A 23,848-nucleotide genomic window follows, 5' to 3' on the forward strand; every position below is an offset into this window, starting at 1 on the left:
CCAGAGGGGAGCAACCAAACGTCAGCCGTGTCCCTTTGTGAGAGGCGAACTTCTGAAGTACCCTGTTGACAATCTTGAACGGCGGGAATGCATACAGGTCGAGATGGGACCAATCCAGCAGAAAAGCATCCACGTGAACTGCTGCTGGGTCTGGAATCGGAGAACAATACAACGGGAGCCTCTTGGTCATCGAGGTAGCGAACAGATCTATGGTTGGCTGACCCCACAGGGCCCAAAGTCTGCTGCAAACATTCTTGTGAAGGGTCCACTCTGTGGGGATGACCTGACCCTTCCGGCTGAGGCGATCTGCCATGACATTCATATCGCCCTGAATGAACCTCGTTACCAGCGAGAGCTTTCGATCTTTTGACCAGATGAGGAGGTCCCTTGCGATCTCGAACAACTTCCTCGAATGAGTCCCTCCCTGCTTGGAGATGTAAGCCAAGGCTGTGGTGTTGTCGGAGTTCACCTCCACCACCTTGTTTAGCTGGAGGGACTTGAAGTTTATCAAGGCCAGATGAACCGCCAACAACTCCTTGCAATTGATGTGAAGTGTCCTTTGCTCCTGATTCCATGTTCCCGAGCATTCCTGTCCGTCCAATGTCGCACCCCAGCCCGTGTCTGATGCGTCCGAGAAGAGACGGCGGTCGGGGGTCTGAACAGCCAAAGGTAGACCTTCCTTGAGAAGAAAGCTGTTCTTCCACCACGTTAGAGTAGACCTCATCTCTTCGGAAACAGGAACTGAGACCGTCTCTAGCGTCATGTCCTTTATCCAGTGAGCAGCTAGATGATACTGAAGGGGGCGGAGGTGGAGTCTCCCTAACTCGATGAACAGGGCCAGCGATGAAAGTGTCCCTGTTAGACTAATCCACTGCCTGACTGAGCATCGGTTCCTTCTCAGCATGCTCTGGATGCATTCTAGGGCTTGGTTGATCCTTGGGGCCGACGGAAAAGCCCGAAAAGCTCGACTCTGAATCTCCATACCCAGGTAGACAATGGTCTGGGATGGGACGAGCTGGGACTTCTCTAAATTGACCAGGAGGCCCAGTTCCTTGGTCAGATCCATAGTCCATCTGAGATTCTCCAGACAGCGACGACTTGTGGGAGCTCTTAAAAGCCAGTCGTCTGACGGAGCCGGACACAAGATCATGGTACTGCTGCACAGTCTGTGAACTGTCAACCATGGGGAAGCGAGGAAGTACAGCGACAACCCGAAACTGTCTAGACTGTCTGGGTAGTACAGACAACTCCTTATCGGGTTGCTGAGGTTGCCGCACTGCGTCACAACAAGTCACCTCTGCTGGTTGTTGAACGTCTTCCCAGTGACACACTGACTCCGTAAAAAAAAATCCTCTATCAAGGACTAAGCTTGGACTGCATGTCTTGCAACAAAGCTCAAGGTCTATGGGAGCAGGTGTGGCAACAGACGGGGTTAGCGACTGAAGCGGAACCATTTACCCTCCCTGGAAGCATGTTATGCTTAAATAAAAGTCCATAGGAGGCTAAGCAGCTTAAGGCTCCTCTCCAAATGACAGAGTCCTCAAGGGAATATCAGAAGGAGGGAGAACAGCACTTTCTCATTTACAGGAACCATATCCGAGAAAAGCTAGGTTCTCTCAGTGAGGGTTTCACTGGTGCAAAAGCAGCAGACCAGAAGGCAACGTTATGAAACTGCTTGACAGTCTGTGAACTGTCAAAAACTGAACTGTCAACCACAACAGGAGCGTGAGGACATACAGCACTGGTGTATAAGTAGCAGACCAGAAGGCAACGTCATGTAACTGTATGACAGTTTGTGAGTTGGCAACAACCAAAGTTGTGTGGGGAAGCCTCAACTCCTGACTGACTAGTTTGCTGCTGGCGAGTGGCGGAAACCACAGTGTGTTGCGGAGGCTGACACACCGTGTCAAAACACGGCAGCTTGAGGTAGCTCACGCACGGCAACGGAGTGCTCTGTGTGTGTGGGAGTCATCATACATCTGGCAGGGTTGACTTGTGCATGGGTGGAGGAGCTCTCACAACAAGAGTGTGAGAGCAGGAAGCCATGCCGGGCGCACAACCGTGGGAGGTGTAGGCCCACGGGTGCATCGTCAACCTTCTCCGCAGTCGGAGTGTGGGAGCTGGCAACAACAAAAGCAGAGTGCTGGAGCGTGGGAGGGGCTGCGGTGGGTTGAGGAGCATGCGGTATGGTATGCGGAGCATGCTGTAAGGTATGCGGCTCATGTTGCATGGTATGCGGAGCATGCTGTAAGGTATGCAGAGCATGCTGCATGGTATGCGGAGCATGCTGTAAGGTATGCAGAGCATGCTGCATGGGCTGCGGAGAATGCCGCATAGTGCTGGAACCCGGCAGCTCTACAGAACCTTCCCACTGCTGATGCGGTAGCTCACGCATGTTAGCAGATGGTGCAGCAAGAACATGCGTCTGGCAGGGTGGACTGCGCATCGGTGGTGGAGCTCTCACAGGTGGAGGGTGGGAGCAGGCAGCCGCAGTATCTGCTGAGCGCACAACCTCGGCGGGTTGTAGGTTAACAGGTGCATTGTCAACCTTCCAGCATGATACTCCTGCATGAAGGAGCAAGCTGAGACTGTATAGTCTGCAGCATGGACCACTAGGGTCTATGAAAGACAACAACAAACGGAGCTACTGTCCGTTGTGACTGAGGGTCTAAAACCGCTGGTGCGGCAACAGACGGAGTTACTGCCTGTTGCGGTACCACCTTGCCTCTCTTGAGAGGTGTGCAGTTGTCGTACTGCAGCAAGTCCGAACTGACCCAGTGGCTACACCTAGGCCGTTGGACTTGCGCGGAAGGGACCGACTAGCACTTAAAAGCTGCAAGATTTGGTCCATGGTTTCTGCGAGAAACCTCTTCCGCAGACGAGGAATAAATGGGCTCTCTCGTCTTTGTGTGGGTGGGGTGATCACGTCGGCAACGTGTGTAGATACACCCGAAACCACGGAGGGAAACGTCTGTTCGTTGATCAAGGCCTGTGGAACCCATAAGTCCTTCGACATTACTTCTCCCCTGGGCTTGGGAGCTTGTAAGAGGTATCGGACTAGGTGAACAACTGGCACGAACAGACGAACCCTCGAACGCAACACTGAAACACTTTGCGCATATCACTTTATCACTTTTGATTTTCTGTTTGCACTTATTTCACTGAACTCGAAACTTTAAGTGGTTTGTACCTGAAACACGCAATCCTATCCTTCATTAAAAGGTAATAATTGCGAAAACAGTATTACAATGTAACAGAAAAACATAATGAAAGATAAAGAATTCAGTGGCTGGAAAAGAGACTAAACACTAGATCAAATAAACTACGTTTAAAATCTCTCACAGCATAAGGCCTGGGAACAAGAATAAAACTCTAGAAACGTTTTACCTTCTTCCCCTATAGCGACTAGGGAGAAGAGCAAAAAGACGAGAACAACGTTACTCGCTTGAACGAAACGTTTATCCTCCTCTCTCTCCCTCCGTCTCTATCTCTCTCTCTCTCTCTCTCTTGACTTAGAACCTGAGAGATGAGCCCAATTATATATATCGTTAAAACATATTATTTGTTAAAGGAAAAAAACTGAAAGGTTTCCCAAATAAAAAGTTCCTTTATTAGAATTAAAACCATTTAAGCTAAGAAAGAATGAACGAAACGCTAGAATCGGTTTACTCTTACTGCAACGTGAAACCGTGAAATACTCTCTCTCTATCGTAACGATAGAGCGCAAGTTGAACGTTCTGAACGTCAACAACTGCGGAGACTAAACAAAACGTTAGTTCAACTTTGAAAACAGTACGAGACTATCAAAGAAATTCTTTCAAAAACATTAAAATTAAAATAGCATAAATTCTTAACAGGAAAAACGATATGACGGGCTCAATGTTAATAAACTTCGGTTCCAAGTAAGGGCCGCCTACTATTAGGAAAGGTCGCATATAAACAAACATAAAAATTAATTTTTATAAGTTTATAATAAATGGAAGTTAATCGAAGAGGCCTATAAATGGCGGAGAGATATAAAAAAAATCTATAACTTTGTTAAGCAAAATTACCAAAAACCTAAACACACTTCCGTCTAAGGGAAGGGTGGTTATAAAAAGTGAAAGAGAGTCTATACTCTCTTCGACACCAACACTTCCGTCTAAGGGAAGGGTCGGCCATTTAAAAGTGAAAGAGAGTCCATACTCTCTTCGTCACCATAATTAAATCAAATTAATTCCAAAAGCTTGCTAAGCTAATGATAAAGCTTCCTGAATAGCGAAGGCTAAACTCTAGAGCAAATACATCACCAAATCGTGAACAATAACTCCAGAATCAACAGCGTATCCAAGTAGGTCTAGCCGGTGGCACGACAGAGGAAAAATTGAGTTCTTGTTGACAAGAAGTACTTGAGTACCTGACCACAGATGGCGCTGTTGAGTACACCCCCACCTGGATAGCGATCGCTGGCGTATCCCGACCGTAGATTTCTGTCGGGCAACGGAGTTGACAGCTACATGATCATCGGGTAAGTTTAATATTGAAAATGTGTTTTTTCAAGCGTCCAATAATTAATGACACCTCATTCAGACAAATATTTAAAATGTTTGACTTTCCCAAATAATTATATAAAAAATTTTCAAATGACAGCAATGACAAGAACTACAGTATACTCATTGTATCTATCATATCTACTCAATAATTAAAATAGCAAAAGGTAAAATATCTTAATAGCTGGTATAGACCTAGCCGTCTAAGTATTCATAACACAAACACCTTGTTTTTTACAATATAAAACTGTATTTGATGACATATAAGCAATACCTTTTCCCAAAATATGCTTAAAACAAAAACTTCGGTCTTATACGGAAAGCCAATTCTATATCACTTTAAATTTCCTTTACTATAACATTATTATAATTGCTATTAACTATCACTGACAATATCATTAGTATTACTGTTATTACAATTCCTGTATTTGTACGTTACTTAAAAAGGGAGTTATTGTAAAAATTAATTTTGAATATCATCATACAAATCCTTTGTTCAACATCCAATTCTTCAATGCTGAGCACAAACTTAAGAAATGTAAAAATAAAGAGGAGACATAGGCATAAATAGAAAGAAAAAAAAATAAAATGAGAGAGAGAGAGAGAGAGAGAGAGAGAGAGAGAGAGAGAGAGAGAGAGAGAGAGAGAGAGAGAGAGAGAGAGAGAGAGACTGCCTACTACACATAAACCAAATAGTCAGGCATATTCCTTACACATTTTTGTCTATCTTCGCAAATCTGATAACGCTAAAATTATTATTTTTTTACTTTAATATTCCCACAATGGGGAAATGGGTGAAGAGCTTTATATGGTCCTGGGGCTTTTATGCCATCAAATAAAGTATTGCAGATATTAGAGTAAAGTAACTAAATGTTTCAATAATTACATAAAAATACACCATCATACACATACCAAGGCACTTCCCCCAATTTTGAGGGGTACCCAACATCAAACAAATGACAAAAAGGGGACCTTTCCTCTCTACATTCTCGGTGGGACCTTCAAGCCCCTGTGGCCGCGGGGGCATAAAAACAATTAAAATAGCGCCAAAGTATCCCTGTGTGTCGTAAGAGGCGACTGAAAGGGACAGGACGAGGGGAGTTTGGAACCCCCTCTCCTGTACTATATACTCCTGTAAGACATAAAAACATTGACAATAAAACCAGAGCTTTATCTTACCTTTAATGTGATATTTTTCAGAAGAGTATCCTCTAATACTGCCTGGAGTTTTTTGTTGATTTCCAAGGAGAGCTCTAGGGTCATATTGCCATCGCGTGGCGCAGAACCGTACACTGATGCCATGATTCCTCCGTGTTTAATCAATTCAGCCTGCATAATAATTCATGTATAACTAATTTTTTCCCATACAAAATCAATTACTTTCCTTGAAGAAATAGAGTCAAAGGAATAAAGTATTTCCACCTGTGTAATACTGTAGTCTTAAAAATAATGAACCAAAAGCTAAAATGAAAATTGTGTTTTGAAAATGAGAACGTTTAAAATTACCATAGATAATACCAGTTATAAAATATTCAACAAGAATAAGAAAATATTTGACACCATGTGTTCATCAATAACATATTTACCTGGCTCTTTCTTCTTGTCTTCCCAATGTTAATGTTTGCATGCTGATACAGAATTATCATTAGTAAACAAACATGATATTTTGATTATAAAATAAATTTTTGAATATACTTACCCGGTGAATATATAATAGCTGACGTCTCCGACGGCTCGACAGATTCCAAAAACTCGCGAGCGATCGCCACGAAGGTTGCGGGTGTGCCCACCAGCGCCGACTATCGGCCAGATACCGCATATACTTGTAAACAGCTTCAGTTCTTCTCAGTCCCCTAGGTTTCTATCGGGGAGGAAGGGAGGGCCTTTAATTTATATATTCACCGGGTAAGTATATTCAAAAATTTATTTTATAATCAAAATATCATTTTTAAATATTAAACTTAGCCGGTGAATATATAATAGCTGATTCACACCCATGGTGGTGGGTAGAGACCAGTATTAATACAATAAAGGCGTATATGCTTAGAGTTTTTGACAGTTATATCATTACAAAACCCAAATAAAAATAGGTACCTGGTAAGGAAGCTGACTCTGACGATTACTCTGCCTTATTAGTCCGCTTTCCTCACGAAGCCCAGCCATCCTCTCAGGATGCTGAAAGACTCCCAGGAGCTGTTATATCCAGGGCGACCACCCATACAACAGGACCTCATCAAAACCCTTAATCTGGGCGCTCTCAAGAAACGACATTTGACCACCCGCCAAATCAAAAAGGATGCGAAAGGCTTCTCAGCCTTCCTTACAACCCAAAACAAGATTAAAAACATTTCAAGAGAAGATTAAAAGGATATTGGGATTAAGGGAATGTAGTGGTAGAACCCTCACCCACTACTGCACTCGCTGCAACGAATGGACCCAGTGTGTAGCAGTCCTCATAAAGAGTCTGGACGTCTTTTAAGTAAAATGAAGCGAACACCGACTTGCTCCTCCAAAAGGTCGCGTCCATAATACTTCGCAAAGATCTGTTTTGCTTAAAGGCCACGGAAGTTGCTATCGCTCTTACTTCGTGCGTCTTGACTTTAAGTAAACAACGATCTTTTTCACTTAAGTGAGAATGAGCCTCTCGGATTAAAAATCTAATAAAATACGATAAAGCATTTTTAGACATAGGCAATGAGGGCTTCTTAACTGAGCACCATAAGGCCTCAGATCCACCTCGTAAAGATCTGGTACGAGCTAAATAAAACTTAAGAGCTCTAACTGGGCACAGTACTCTTTCAAGCTCGTTGCCTACGATCTCTGATAGGCAAGGTATATCAAAAGATTTAGGCCAAGGACAAGAAGGCAGTTCATTTTTGGCCAAGAAAACAAGCTGAAGCGAACATGTGGCTTTATCTGTAGAAAAGCCGATGTTTTTACTAAAGGCATGGATCTTACTGACCCTTTTAGCCGAAGCCAAGCACACTAAGAAAAGCGTCTTGAGGGTGAGATCCTTCAGGGAGGCTGAATGTAATGGCTCAAACCTGTCGGACATTAGGAACCTTAGGACCACGTCTAAGTTCCACCCAGGAGTTGCCATACGACGCTCCTTAGAGGTCTCGAAGGACTTAAGGAGATCTTGGAGATCTTTATTATGGACAGATCTAAGCCTCTATGTCTGAACACAGAAGCCAACATGCTCCTGTAGCCCTTAATAGTGGGAGCAGAGAGGGAGCGAACATTTCTCAGATGCAGGAGAAAGTCTGCAATTTGGGCTACAGAGGTACTGGAAGAGGAAATGGATGATGACTTGCACCAGTCTCTAGAGACCTCCCACTTCGACTGGTAGACCTTGATGGTAGATGCTCTCCTAGCCCTCGCAATCGCTCTGGCTGCCTCCTTCGAAAATCCTCGAGCTCTTGCGAGTCTTTCGATAGTCTGAAGGCAGTCAGACGAAGCGCAGGGAGGCTTTGATGAAGACTCCTTACGAGGGGCTGCCGTAAGAGATCCATCCTTAAAGGCAGACTCCTTGGAACGTCTACCAGTCATTGAAGTACCTCTGTGAACCACTCTCTCGCGGGCCAGAGTGGAGCAACCAATGTCAACCTGGTCCCTTCGTGAGAGGTGAACTTCTGCAGCACCTTGTTTAGGATCTTGAAAGGTGGAAAGGCATAAACGTCCAGGTGAGACCAGTCCAGCAGGAAAGCATCTATGTGGGCTGCCTCTGGATCTGGAACTGGAAAGCAGTAAGTCGAGAGCCTCTTTGTCAGAGAAGTCGCAAAAAGATCTATGGTGGGTTGACCCCATGTCATCCATAGCTTCTCGCACACAGTCTTATGCAACGTCCACTCCATGGAGATGACTTGTCCTCTTCTGCTGAGGCCGTCCGCCAAGACATTAATTTTTCCTTGCACAAATCTCGCCAAAGGAGAGATGTTACCTGCCTTAAATGGAGTTCCTTCTGATCCGTGGATCAAAGACCCGAGCATTCCAGACTGTCCAGTGGAGCTCCCTAACCCAAATCCGATGCATCTGAATACAACACATGGTTTGGGTTCTTGATCGCAAGAGAAAGACCTTCTCGAAGTCTGATGTTGCTGTCCCACCAAGTCAGACATGTCTAGACTGAGTTGGAGATTGGGAAAGAGATACTCTCTAAGCCCTTCTCCTTGTTCCAATGGTTTAGGTGAAATTGGAGAGGGCATAGGTTGAGTCTCCCCAGAGAGATAAACTACTCCAGCGATGAAAGAGTTCCCACGAGGCTAGTTCAAACTCTTACAGAGCAACTGTTTTTCTCTTGCAGGTGAAGGACTTTTAACAGAGCTTGTTCCATTCTTGTGGGAGACAAAAAGGCCCGAAAAATCAGACACTGTATCTCCATTCCCAAATAAAGAATAGTCTGGGATGGGGTACTGGAAGTTACGACTTCTCTACGTTCACTATGAGACCTAGCTCCTTGGTTAGGTCTAATGTCCATTAGAGGCTCTCCAGACAGCGATATAATGACGACGCCCTGATTAGCCAGTCGTCAAAATAAAGGGAGGCTCTGAATCCTCAAAAAATGTAGAAAGCTTGCTACATTTTGCAAGGGCCTTGTAAAAACAAGAGGAGCAGGAATGAGGCCGAAGTACAGTGCTCGACATTGGTACATTACTTTCCCGTCCACAAACCTCAGATGTTGTTGAAAGTTTGGATGAATCGGGATGTGGAAGTATGCCTCCTGAAGATCGAGAGAGACCATCCAGTCGCCTTCCCTTACTGCTGCCAAGACAGATTTGGTAGTCTTCATCGTGAAGTTTGTCTTGACAATGAACACATTGAGCGCACTTACATCTTAAGTACTCCAGCAGTGAATGTGGCTGCCAGACCATTGGAGCCATCCCTGATAGCCTTGTTCCTGCAGAGAACGTGGCTGTCAGATCATTGGAGCCATCCCTGATAGCCTTGTTCATGCATGACATAATTGTACAGCAATACATTGACAGCTGGAGAGACCTTCTTACTTAAGGCTCCCAGGGACCAATCCAACAAATAAAAACTTCAAACGCTCGAAAAAACTCCTAACAGGAGATGGTCTAGCTCTGAAGCCGACCATAAAATCTTGGAGCGTCTCATGGCCAGGCGACGGGGAGAGTCTATGAGGCTTGAGAAGTCTCCCTGGGCAGAGGCAGGAACTCCCAAGCCGAGAACTTCTCCCATGTCATACCAGACGCTCGCTCTATAAGCCAGTTTAAAAGGAGGGAAAGCAAAGGCTGTCTCCCCCAAACTCCTCCTGGTGATCAACCAGTCGCCTAGCAAACGTAAAGCTCTCTTAGAAGAGCGAGAGAGCACTAGCTTAGAAAACAACGGCTTCGAAGTAGCTAGGCCTAGCGTAAACTCTGACGAAAGCGAACGAGGAGCAGCAGTTACAAAATGGTCCGGACAAAGATCCTTAAAAATCAGCATGATTTTTTTAAAGTCCATAGAGGGCTGAGCAGCTTTAGGCTCCTCTCCGTCTGACAAAGTCCCCAAAGGAATATCAGTAGGAGGAGGATCAGCAACTTCCTCATCTGAAGGAACCTCGTCCGACAATTGCCGAGTCTCATGAAAAGGAGAGACCTGCCGCGGCGGCAACGCTTGACAGGCAATGTCAACAAGCAAAGGAGCAGCAGTAGCAGTAGAGGAAGCGACGTCACGCCGCTGCTGAAAGGACTGAAATCCTTGTGACTGACCAACAACAACAACTGAAGTTGATTGACGCTCGACGTCACGTTGGAACTGCCTTGACTGCATAGACTGAGCAGGCAAAACAACCTTCGACTGCGGTGATTGACGCTCAACGTCAAGTCGAGGCAACTGAGCCGTTTGGCGAACGTCCGGTCGGGGCTGCGGCGGCAGCGGCTGAACGTCAACACGAGACTGCGGCAGCGGCTGAACGTCAACACGAGACTGCGGCAGCGGCTGAAAGTCAACACGAGACTGCAGCGAGGGAGGATCCATGTCACGTGACCGACGTGAAAAACTACTGACATTACGTTTCAAAGTACAAGAAACGTCAGCACTAACGTCAAACGGACGAGTAAATGCTCGTTTGGGCAGCTGACGGCCAGAGTCTCGTTTAGCGTAACGGCGACTCGAAAGCGAAGGTTCATCGTGAACCTGCTCAACGTCATACTTCTCCATAAGGGAGGCAAGCTTAGTCTGCATGCCCTGCTGGACAACCCATAGGATCAACGGGAGTCGGAACGGGCCGAGACGACGGTAACGTCTGTGTTGGCAAAACATTGCCTTTACCGCAACCCTCGGACCCCTTGTTACGCTTGCGTTTAATAGGCGAACAGTCTTCCGACGACTGCAAAGGGTCAGAGCTGTCCCAATGGCTACAGCCAGGACGCTGGACCTGTCCTGAAGGGACTGACTTTCGCTTCAAGGGTCTAGAAACCTTGCGCCAAGGTTTCTTTTGCGAAAAGTCTTCGGATGACGAGGAGAACACAGTCTCACCCGTCTTATGGTAAGGGCGATCTTGACGAGAAACGTCCGATACCAAAGAGGGAACGTCTGTACGTTGGTTAAAGCCTCTCGTCCCCTTAAGTCCTACGACATTACTTCTCCCTGGTGCAGGGGAGCCTGAAAGAGGTCTCGGACTAGGGGAGCGACAAGCACGAACAAACAAACCCTCCGCAACACAGAACATGTTTTTTGCACTTACTTCACTGATATCGTATTTTTCAATAATTTCACATCAGGCATGAATAAAACTGATTTCTACCTGAAGAACGCAATTCTCCCTTACATCAAAAGGTTATAATTGCGAAATGAGTCGTATAATGTAAGCACATTAGTACAAAAAGAAACACACATGCAAAAATCAGTAAACATATATATCGAATAAAATTAAAAAGGATCAGTGACTGGGGAGGAGACTAAACACTAGTTCACTAAAGACTACGTTTTCAATCTCTCACCGTACAGTGCCTTGGGACGAGAATAAAAACTAAAAACGTTTTATCCTCTTTCCCCGTACAGAGACTTGGGACGCGAGTAAAAAACTGAATCGAGAACGTTACTCGCCCCCAAACTCCTTGTACAGAGACTTGGGACGAGAATAAAGATCGGATCGTTCTCTCTTTCTCTCTCTCTCTCTCTCTTGTCACACACAAGAGAATTGCCCACTCACCCTTCGTCAATAAACAGGTTATTTGACCAAAGGAAAAAACTGAAAGGACTAAGAAATTGAAAATTAACAAGTTCCTTTAAATTAGTATCTAAAACACTTCAGTTTGAAAGAAGAATGAACAAAACGTCAAAATCGATTTACTCTTTCTGCAAAGTGAAACCGTGATTCTCTCTTTCTCTATCGTAACGATAGAGCGCAAACTGCGTAGCATAAATAAACCAAACGTTAGTTCATCTTTGAAAAAAACAGCACGAAGACTATTCAAAGAATATATTTCTTAAAATATTTTCTAAAAAATATTCATTTCATAACTCTTACAGAGCAATCGATTTAAACTTAACAAAAATAAAAGTTGAATGGGCTCAACGTTGTTTAACTTCGTTTTCCAAGTTAGGACCGCCTACAAGGAATAGGTAACGGCCGCATATAAACAAAAACATAAAATTTATCTTGATGTTTAGTATAAATGGAAAGCTAATCGAAGAGGCCTAATAAAGGCGGGTGAGATATAAAATATATAGAGGAAAATCTATAAATATCAACAATAATTTATAACGTGATAAAATAATTACTAAAAGCCTTAAACACACTTCCGTACACTGAGGGAAGGGTCGGCCATCTTTACTCAATGGAAAAACCAGAGACAAAAAAAAAAAAAAAAAAGAGCAAGGGCAAAACACTTTTCCTCTCCTTTCAAAGGCATTTCTTTTGAAGATAGTATTGAATAATCCAACATGTCGAAAGCAATAAAACCAAAACCAAGTACTTCACCAATTCGGTAGAAAACTCGAGGTCATAAAGCGAGTGGAACCAACTTGTCGACAAGACCGACAGAGAAGAACTGGAGCTGTTTACAAGTATATGCGGTATCTGGCCGATAGTCGGCGCTGGTAGGCACACCCGCAACCTTCGTGGCGATCGCTCGCGAGTTTTTGGAATCTGTCAAGCTGTCGGAGACGTCAGCTATTATATATTCACCGGCTAAGTTTAATATTTAAAAACTATTTTTATTAGGTAATCCATTTGCATCTATAATTCAAAGGTTTATCACTTACTGGATGGCATACAGTTTTTTACATTGTTATTCATAATTTGCATACAAGTTCAAAGGCCATGAACTTCTATAGAACTTTCATACTAATCAGTAAAAGAACATCTTACTTTTGATGAATCTGATGCCGAGTTGGATAAGGCACCAGCTTCCTCCTTCATGATATAATGGTGGATAATTCTCGATTTCTTTTTCAACTCCGCTATCAACTGAGTTACATGTTCTTCTAGGAACTCAATTTTCTCTGCTTTTTTGGCAGCATTTTTCTGAAGCTTTATTATTCTTTCTACCAAGACCTGCTGTGTTATCAAGGGGTCATTCAGTGGTGGAAGAGTTTCCTGAAATGACAAATTCGAAGATAATTTGTATTTTTCCTAACCATACAAACCTTAGCTATTTACAAAGGGTTATTACTTTTAGCGTAGCTGAAATGGCGAGCCATTAGAATTTAACGAGGGTGTATTACCCCCGCGCTAGTTAGCGGGGGGGTAGGGGAGTGGTAGCTAGCTACCCCTCCTCCCCCTCACACACAGGTGAATACTCACTTTCACTTAGAGGTAGGACTTGTCTTGGGGGACAGGGCTGGCGGGCAAATATGTGTAAATAGCTAAGGTTTGTATGGTTAGGAAAAATACAAATTATCTTCGAATTTGTCATTTGTTCCGTAACCGAAATACAAACCACGCTATTTACAAAGGGTGACTTATCCCTTAGGAAGGGTGGAAAGTCCCCAGCCATACTGGCTTTGGCTTTACCCGGGGACTCAGAATCCGAGTGAGTCGCACTCGAGAAAAGGAGTCCCTGCACCTCACAAGTTCCTTGCACCGCAAGGAACCATGTGGCCTACGTAAGCTTGTGTGTGAAGGAAGAAGTGTGACCCGTCTTAGGCAGTTGACCTGGAGTTCCAGAAGGAACTCTGGGTTAGGACGTTCCCAATACCACCTCGTCAGGGTATGGGGGACGCGACAGTATTGACTCAATACTCGGAACACAAGGAAGCATGGTTTACCTGCAGAGGTTCGAGGTCAGCTATGCAGAGACCAGGATGCTGCTTCCCCGTAGAGGGGATGATGAAGAAAGAAGTAAGGGCCAGACATACTTCTTTCGTTCATGCAGACTAAAACCTGATAACAATGCCCTCAACCTTCTGCTACCTGTCCAAAAAGGAGCCTGAGGTTAGACCAGCTGTTGTGTAGCCACCACAGAGCGATAGAAAACGTATCGAGACTCCTGTGGGTCACGCCCTGCAGGAAGCGGGCTGCGAAGGTCATCAGACGCTTCCAGACTCCAGCTTGTAGCACCTGCGTCACAGAGTAGTATTACTCGAAGGCGAGGGACGTTGCGATGTATCCAACATCGTGCTGTAGGGCGACGTGACGGGGGAGGGTCTGAAGACAGGTCGAGATGAATGTCCTTGAGTCCGGGCTGAAGAGGTATACTGGTGACTCTCCCCCCATGTCCTCCTTGTGTTCCCAAATCGGCTGCAACTGAGGCCAAACTGCAGCTGTTCCCAGCGCTAACCTCTCGATTCCTGTACTGGCAAGAAAGAGAAGGTCTTGGGACATCAGACACAGAATGGAGACTCAAAATCTTGAATGAATCGGACCGAAGGGTCGGGACCCTCAGATTCTGAGTCTAGCCAACAACTCAGGAGCGAGCCTGAATGTTGCCTTCCCCTCTTCCTTAGAAAGGGGGGGAGTAGTAAGAGACCAAGAAGATTGCTTACACACTGGCCGTGGCCAGAGTGAGCAGAAGACCCAAGGCGGAATACAATCCGAGGCCTGTCGTAAAAGGGTCTTGAGAAGATCTCTTAAAGGACTAAAAGTCCGAGCCATGCTCCAAGTTGGAGGTCTTCCTCCGACTAGGGCAGGGACGATCGTAGCTTCGCATGAGCGAGGATAGATCCAGCGGGCAGGAAAAAGTTATTCCTTTAAGCCTGAAGGTCAGGGAAAGGCTGAGCGACAGGCTTCATTGCCAAGAGCGGAAAGGAGTTTCCTCCCGCCGAAAGGCAATAAGACCGTTATTGCTGGAGAAGAGGCCTCACGGGAAGAGGTATATCTCCCACGGCACCAACCACCTTAGACTCTTCACTTTGCCTGGGAGACCCCTGTGGATGACTATCGCAGATGACGCTACCTCCGTACCGCGACTGTAGCGGGTTGTCTCTTCTAGAGGAGGAAGCGTAGTGTCTCCAGGCATGAAGCCGAAGCGACGCCCCGGTTCGGGAGAGATGTCGCAGTGTGGTTGCTTGAGTAGTCTGCGCCGTGGGAGAAGCTCTCCCGGGAGTTCCGTCAGGGGAAGCAGAGGGTCCAGAAACCGTTCTGCGCATAGTCCCAGTGGAGCTCTCCCATTGAAAGGTTGACAGACAACCTGGTTTTGTTGAGACCCATTGTCCGCAGACAAAAAGGAGGGAAGACGCAGGCGTCGAAGTTGTCCCACCATCACCGGAATGCATCTTGCCAGAGTCTCGGGGTCTGAGACTGGGGGGAAAACTAGCGGAAGCTTGAGGTTCCAAGCTGTCGCGATCAGGTCCCCCAGACCAGCACTTGCTGGTTACCCAAGGTCAAAGACCCCTAGGTACACTCTCTCTATGAGGCTCTGCTCGGATAGTCTGAGAGAAACATTCCCCTGCCTGGAATGAGAGAGCCGATGGTGGAATTGAGAGAATCTCAATCATCCCGGTATCTCTACTGCAAGATGTGAAGGTGTGAAAATGCGTCCCCTGCTGGTTAGCATGAAGTCGACACGCAACGGGGCGACTTGGCAGGAGCGGTAGGATCTGAAGAGGGGCCAGACTAAGGCCCTTAAGCCTGCCTGAATGATGGAGAGGTATCCTTCAGGTCTTGACCATAGGCCTGGACCGGAACATGCCCCCCCCCCTTTCCTTTGACGAGTCCGAGAACCGCATCAAGAATGTGGGGAAAGGACGAGAATATCCACTACCATCAAGAGGCTCCATAGGTCAACACCCATTGCAGGTTTAATAGTTCCGCTGGTCCCATAGGGCCAGGGAGTCCGGTTAAACATTGCCTGAAGCCACCGGAACTTGGATCGCCCCACATGGAACTTATCCTGAGGCGACCGTTCGGACTATAAACGGGTCAATGAGGAAAGAAGAACTAGGAAACGTTCCAAGGTAGGGCTGAAAACTCTGCTTGACTGAGAACAGGTACTGCGACTCTCCTCAGTCTTGCCACAGTCAACCGAAAGGAAGGCTCGGAGGATGTGGTAACAGAATCTGGCGTCCCCAGGTGGTCACCCATCCAAGTACCGACGTTGCTTAACCTCGCTGGACGGACGAGAAGCGGGGTTTCCAACATGGTAAGGCGGTTGACTCAATATCATGGCCAGATACTCCAGATGTTGAGGCAGAGGAAGAGAAGGCTCCAAGCAAAATACCATGAGCCCACACTCATGGTCAGCATTCGGAAGCTTTTCCCGGCGCTGAAGAAGGTCGAAACCCGAGCCTACCGGAGTTGACCAGCCCTCCAAACAGCAGAGGAGGCGGAAGTCTGCACCTGAGCGGCCAAGAGGAAGGCAGGGAGAGTTCTCTGGGGAAACAAACCTGCTATGCCACGGCGGGATAGCCACACTGCATCATAAGCAGGAATACTTGCAGTTTAGGCTGAATTCGACGAGCACCCTGGAAGATGGATGGAATGGAAACTGAAAGTACCCGTCCTTCCGATCCAGGGTTAAAGGAGTCCTGTCGCCTCGTTACCAGTCTGATCGATTCTGCTGGTCTACGCTGGCCGAAGTTTGTTCGACAAACTTGATCAGGGCTGAGAGGTCGACTATGGACATCCCCTCTCAGATCCTTCCTTACAAGAAAGGATCGACTGAGGGGGCCGGGGGTGAAGCCGTCGATGATCCTAAGGAAGACCTTCGCCTAAGGTATGGATCATTCTGCCCAACCGGGCAACTCTGCTGATGCTATGGCATAGAGGTTCAGAGACACTGAATTCGCTGACAGAGACGGCAGGCGCGATATCCTTGGCTACTCACAGAGATTGTGCGGGAATGGGCATCGGGAAGCTGTCATTCGGATGAGTAACCTTAAGCATCCTCCCAGCGAAAAAACCTGCAATCCTAGAGTTCGTGAACTCTTTTTAGGACTATGCCCCCCCGGGGGAGTCTCCCGTGCCATCTGTTCCTGACAGGAGGAAACTGCAATTGGACACCTTGTCCCAGTTGTCGTAGCCGATAACTTAGGCCGACGTGGTTGAAAGAAAAGGGAGCTGGAGCCCTGCAGAGTCTGGAAGAAAGCGCCTTGGAGGAGTGAAACCGGAAGTCGATTTACTCCGCACAGCAGATGTTTAAGTCTCTGTCCTTGGGCAAAGACAAAACTCTTCTCAAGGATGGAAGGGTGTCTGAGGTCGTTGACCTCCACAGATGAGACACCCGAAGGAAGCCTTCAGTCAGTGCGTCCAGATGGTACAACATCGAGCTTGTCCGCAAGTAGATACTTAACGACGAAAGGCCAAGGTGCCTGAGCTCGAGAGGAGGAAAGTACCCTTGATCTTCCTGTAGCTTCCTTGAACCAAACCTCGGGCCGTAACCGAGGAGGGAAAGAACCTGGTAAGCTCCCAGAGGAAGAGGTAAGCAGTCACCCCTTGTCCGATGGAGAAATCTTCAACGGAAAGCCCCCCCGCCAAAAATCCTTCCAGGGCGGGAGAAGGAGAGAGTACTCGTGCAGGAGAGGGGACCCTCGAGACCGACCTCTTGGGAACCAACTTCGCCCTGGGGGAAGTCACCACGAAGTCCACTCCTCTCTTTCTCTTCAGCGTAGGAGAGACAGCCGCTGGTTTGTTACCCTGGCCGGTGAGTGCTGGTTTCATAACCCTCATTAACGCCCGTGCCAGCGGATCAAACCATGTCTGCTGCTCCAAGGACACAGAGTCCGAAATCCTCGCTAAGGTGAAAGGGATCGGGCGATCCTTTGGAGAGGACACGACGGTTCCTGCCTGAAAAGAAGGTGGGAAGAATGCTGTACTGACCTGTCTTCGTCCTGCACTACCAACCTGTGCTTGGATGGAGGTGATCCCGAGTGCCGCCTAGGAGCACGCGTCCCTGCTGCTACCACCGGCTGTGGAATTCGCCACGAACTATGGTCGCGCGAGGGCGAACGGTCGCGCAAAGGCGAATGGTCGCGCGGGCGCACAGGCGAATGGTCGCGCGGGCGCACAGGCGAGTGGTCGCGCGGGCGCGCAGGCGAGCGATCGCGCGGGCGCGCAAGCGAGCGATCGCGCGGGGCGCGCAAGCGAGCGATCGCGCGGGCGCGCAGGCGAGCGATCGCGCGGGCGCGCAGGCGAATGGGCGTGACGGCGAGGGATCGTGCTGCCGCGTAGGTGAAGAAGATCGCTGGCGGTAAGCGATGGCGAGCAGCATGTGTAGGTGAATGATCGCGTGATAGGGTGCGATGGTGATCAGCGTCCGCAAGAGGGCGAGCGTTCAGGGTTGTGCGATGAGGAGCAGCATGCGTAAGCGGGCAATCGTGCAGGGTTGTGCGATGGCGAGCAGCATGCGCAGGTGAATGATCGCGTGAAAGGGTGCGATGGTGATCAGCATCTGCAGGAGGGCGATCGTTCAGGGTGGTGCGATGAGGAGCAGCATGCGTAAGCGGGCAATCGTTCAGGGTTGTGCGATGGCGAGCAGCATGCGCAGGTGAATGATCGCGTGAAAGGGTGCGATGGTGATCAGCATCCGCAAGAGGGCGATCGTTCAGGGTTGTGCGATGAGGAGCAGCATGCGTAAGCGGGCAATCGTTCAGGGTTGTGCGATGGCGAGCAGCATGCGCAGGTGAATGATCGCGTGAAAGGGTGCGATGGTGATCAGCATCTGCAGGAGGGCGATCGTTCAGGGTGGTGCGATGAGGAGCAGCATGCGTAAGCGGGCAATCGTTCAGGGTTGTGCGATGGCGAGCAGCATGCGCAGGTAAATGAGGGTCGCGCGATGGCGATCAGCATCCGCAGTTGAGGGTCGCGCGATGGCGATCAGCATCCGCAGTTGAGGGTCGCGCGATGGCGATCAGCATCCGCAGTTGAGGGTCGCGCGATGGCGATCAGCATCCGCAGTTGAGGGTCGCGCGATGGCGATCAGCATCCGCAGTTGAGGGTCGCGCGATGGCGATCAGCATCCGCAGTTGAGGGTCGCGCGATGGCGATCAGCATCCGCAGTTGAGGGTCGCGCGATGGCGATCAGCATCCGCAGTTGAGGGTCGCGCGATGGCGATCAGCATCCGCAGTTGAGGGTCGCGCGATGGCGATCAGCATCCGCAGTTGAGGGTCGCGCGATGGCGATCAGCATCCGCAGTTGAGGGTCGCGCGATGGCGATCAGCATCCGCAGTTGAGGGTCGCGCGATGGCGATCAGCATCCGCAGTTGAGGGTCGCGCGATGGCGATCAGCATCCGCAGTTGAGCTAGTAGCTGGCGAACCATGTTCCTTCAGAAGTGTTGGAGAACGTTGGCGTGCCAGCTGTAACACACGTGGGCGATCCGGAGATCGCTGGCGAGCTGATGATCGCTGACGAGCTGACGATCGCTGGCGAGCTGATGATCGCTGACGAGCTGATGATCGCTGACGAGCAGAAGGCTACGCGTGGAAGCCTGCGCAAAGAAGAAGAGTCCTTGACCTAGACCTGAACCGAAGTTCTAGATCGCGAGGGCGAACGTGGGCGCACAGGGCACGTAACAGGAACCGCAGGGAAGATCATCTTGAAAGCGCTGACGAACAGAAGGGCGCGCAGGGAAACCCTGACACGCAAGGGAAGAACCCCCGTGGGGGCAACCCTTTGCCCCGAAGGGATCGTTGTCCGCCGGGAGACTGATGTCCGTCGGAAGACCGCTGTCCGTCGGGAAGACCGTTGTCCGTCGGGAAGACCGTTGCCCGTCGGAAGACGAGATTAGACTGCTGTCCATCTGCACCAAGACGGAAGATCGAGAAAAAGAAGTTGTAGGCTGCAAACGGAGATTCAAAAAGGCGCCTCAAGCACCCTTATAGGGAGATGAGAGGCCCTTACGACGAGGCGGACGGAGGGCCTTACGGCGAGGGAGGCCAACAGCAACAGCAACAGAAGAAACCTCCGAAGAGGAGTCTCTATGAGTGTACTCTCTCGCGAACGAAAGAGAAACACTTCGTGGAAGAGACTGGTCAGCCAGTGACCTAAAAGGGGCAATCCTCCGAAGAGGAGCTCCTGCAGTTGCCCAGCCCCTTGAGCGAAACTGCAGGTGCGACCGCTCAGCACCAAGAGCATAGTCGCACGAAAAAAAGGCAAGAGAAGAACCCCCCAAAAGAGGAAAAGCTCAAGCCTGGACAGGAAAAAACTTCCCTCGGAAGGAAAGTTATCCGCCCAAGGAGGCAAGCCTCCTGACTGTTCTAAAATGAACTGGAGAGCTGTCCGTCGACACGGGAGTACAACCAGTAGAAGGAGACACGCCCCTGACGACAATACAAGGGGGGAGGCAGCAACAGCCGAATCCCCAGGACTCAACCAGACAGCTCACACCGTTGCTATATTACAGAAACGAACTAGATCGGTAACTGTAAAAAAATAAAACAAATAATATTAGTACACATTCATTCCCCCGGGAAGGCTCCGAAGAGGAATCCCGAGGAAAAGGAACAAGAATTACACAACAGGCACGTGCCCTCACAACCACTTACACTCGCGGAAGGAGAGCTGTAACCAAAACAGAATTATAACAATTATAATTATGTAACTATGTAATTATGTAATTTAAAAATGAATGAACACTAAAGAAAAAAACGAAAACCCCGAAAGGAATCGTTCTACAAGCTGAAAAATTAACAACTACAATTAGATTCATAAACTAATTGAGACAAAATGTACGGCGTAGCAACCCCACCCACACGGGAAGGAAGCTACAAGGGCGTAGTAAAACATAGTAAAAGGGTGAACGACCTCAAGAGAGAGAGAGAGAAAGACCGAAGTCAAACTCGATCGCAACCCATAAAATTAGGCCGTGGTGGCCTAACTGCCGAGGCCTCCACGTAGATATCGTACACTACACACACACATCTGAAAAGAAAACTTACTTATTTCTATACTCAAATATATATACAAACATGAAAACATGTTTACATATATATTGAGTAAAAGAAAAGTAAGCGATTAAGTAAAGACAAAACAGACAATGGCTGCCAAGCGAGGACCAAGACAGAGACGTCTGTCACAGTCCGAGCCAAAAGTGAAAGTGAGTATTCACCTGTGTGTGAGGGGGAGGAGGGGTAGCTAGCTACCACTCCCCTACCCCCCCGCTAACTAGCGCGGGGGTAATACACCCTCGTTAAATTCTAATGGCTCGCCATTTCAGCTACGCTAAAAGTAATAACCCTTTGTAAATAGCGTGGTTTGTATTTCGGTTACGGAACAAATAGATTTTACAGGTGATAGTCAGGTTTAACTACAAATATGATATTTTAATTATAAAATAAATTTTTGAATATACTTACCCGGTGAATATATAATAGCTGCAACTCTGTTGCTCGACAGACACATACAGTAAAAACTCGCCAGCGATCGCTATACAGGTTGCGGGTGTGCCCACCAGCGCCAACTGTCGGCCAGATACCACTCTCGATGTAAACAAAGACTCAATTTCTTCTCATCCCACTGCGTCTCTATTGGGGAGGAAGGGAGGGTCATTTAATTTATATATTCACCGGGTAAGTATATTCAAAAATTTATTTTATAATTAAAATATCATTTCTAAATATTTAACTTAGCCGGTGAATATATAATAGCTGATTCACACCCAAGGAGGTGGGTAGAGACCAGTTAAATATGTTTACATCGTATAAGCTAAGAGTTTTTATTTCATTTTGACAGTTATCAATATAACAAAACCAAAATAAATAGGTACCTGGTAAGGAAGTCGACTTAGACGATTACTCTGCCTTGTAAGTACGTCTTCCTTACGGAGCCCAGCGATCCTCTTAGGATGCTGACAGACCCCCAGGAGCTGAAGTATCAAGGGCTGCAACCCATACAACAGGACCTCATCAAACCCCTAATCTGGGCGCTCTCAAGAAATGACTTTGACCACCCGCCAAATCAACCAGGATGCGAAAGGCTTCTTAGCCTTCCGGACAACCCATAAAAACAACATTAAAACATTTCAAGAGACAGATTAAAAGGATATGGAATTAGGGAATTGTAGTGGTTGAGCCCTCACCCACTACTGCACTCGCTGCTACGAATGGTCCCAGTGTGTAGCAGTTCTCGTAAAGAGACTGGACATCTTTCAAGTAAAATGACGCGAACACTGACTTGCTTCTCCAATAGGTTGCGTCCATGATACTTTGCAGAGATCTATTTTGCTTAAAGGCCACGGAAGTTGCTACAGCTCTAACCTCGTGCGTCTTAACCTTAAGCAAAGATCGGTCTTCCTCACTTAAGTGTGAATGAGCTTCTCGTATTAACAATCTGATAAAGTATGACAAAGCATTCTTTGACATGGGCAAGGATGGTTTCTTAACCGAACACCATAAAGCTTCAGATTGGCCTCGTAAAGGTTTAGTACGAGCTAAGTAGAACTTAAGAGCTCTAACAGGGCATAAGACTCTTTCTAGTTCATTGCCTACGATCTCCGATAAGCTGGGAATATCGAAAGATTTAGGCCAAGGACGAGAAGGTAGCTCATTTTTGGCTAGAAAACCAAGTTGCAGAGAACAAGTAGCTTTTTCTGACGAAAATCCGATGTTCTTGCTGAAGGCATGAAGCTCACTGACTCTTTTAGCCGAGGCCAAGCATACCAGGAAAAGAGTCTTAAGAGTGAGATCTTTCAGGGAGGCTGACTGTAAAGGCTCAAACCTGTCTGACATGAGGAATCTTAGGACCACGTCTAAATTCCACCCAGGAGTAGCCAAACGACGCTCCTTAGTGGTCTCGAAAGACTTAAGGAGGTCTTGTAGATCTTTATTGTTGGAAAGATCTAAGCCTCTATGCCGGAAGACCGAGCCAACATGCTTCTGTAGCCCTTGATAGTGGGAGCTGAAAGGGATCGTCCTTTTCTCAGGTATAAGAGAAAATCAGCTATTTGGGCTACAGAGGTACTGGTCGAGTATACGGAAACTGACTTGCACCAGTCTCGGAAGACTTCCCACTTCGATTGGTAGACTCTAATGGTAGACGCTCTCCTTGCTCTAGCAATCGCACTGGCTGCCTCCTTCGAAAAGCCTCTAGCTCTCGAGTGTCTTTCGATAGTCTGAAGGCAGTCAGACGAAGAGCGTGGAGGCTTTGGTGTACCTTCTTTACGTGTGGCTGACGTAGAAGGTCTACTCTTAGAGGAAGACTTCTGGGAACGTCTACTAACCATCGAAGTACCTCGGTGAACCATTCTCTCGCGGGCCAGAGGGGAGCAACTAACGTCAACCTTGTCCCTTCGTGAGAGGCGAATTTCTGCAGTACCTTGTTGACAATCTTGAATGGTGGGAATGCGTAGAGATCCAGATGTGACCAATCTAGGAGGAAGGCATCTATATGTATTGCTGCTGGGTCCGGGACTGGAGAGCAATAGATTGGAAGCCTCTTGGTCAGCGAGGTTGCAAAGAGATCTATGGTGGGTTGACCCCAAGTCGCTCAAAGTCTCTTGCACACATCCTTGTGGAGGGTCCATTCGGTTGGAATTACTTGACCTTTCCGACTGAGACAATCTGCTAGGACGTTCAAGTCGCCCTGGATGAACCTCGTTACTAGGGAGATGCCTCGATCTTTTGACCAGATGAGCAGGTCCCTTGCGATCTCGTACAACGTCAGTGAGTGGGTACCTCCCTGTTTGGAAATGTACGCCAAGGCCGTGGTGTTGTCCGAGTTTACTTCCACCACTTTGCCTCGAAGGAGATACTCGAAGCTTATCAAGGCCAGATGAACCGCCAAAAGCTCCTTGCTGTTGATATGCATGCTCCTCTGACTCGGGTTCCACAGACCTGAGCATTCCCGACCGTCCAGCGTCGCGCCCCAGACCAAGTCCGATGCGTCCGAGAAGAGAACGTGGTTGGGTATCTGAACTGCCAGGGGAAGACCCTCTCGTAGGCTGATATTGTCCTTCCACCAAGTCAGACAAGACTTTATCTTTTCGGAAATCGGGATC

At 47.7% G+C, this 23,848-nt stretch overlaps 1 protein-coding gene across 2 annotated transcripts in view; it reads right to left on the minus strand.

The window, feature by feature from the left end:
* Positions 1-23,848, minus strand: part of Golgin104 (Golgin 104) — a 125,401-nt gene that overhangs the window by 14,199 nt on the left and 87,354 nt on the right. For both annotated transcript variants that reach the window (XM_068349605.1, XM_068349606.1), the window contains exons 14-15: positions 12,847-13,074; positions 5,709-5,858 (exon numbers count right to left, since the gene is read on the minus strand). In XM_068349605.1, the coding sequence (XP_068205706.1) occupies positions 5,709-5,858; positions 12,847-13,074 (378 nt within the window). The remainder of the gene's footprint in view (positions 1-5,708; positions 5,859-12,846; positions 13,075-23,848) is intronic.

This window comes from Palaemon carinicauda, chromosome 26 (assembly GCF_036898095.1).
Source record: "Palaemon carinicauda isolate YSFRI2023 chromosome 26, ASM3689809v2, whole genome shotgun sequence".
In the NCBI taxonomy this organism is placed as follows: domain Eukaryota; kingdom Metazoa; phylum Arthropoda; class Malacostraca; order Decapoda; family Palaemonidae; genus Palaemon; species Palaemon carinicauda.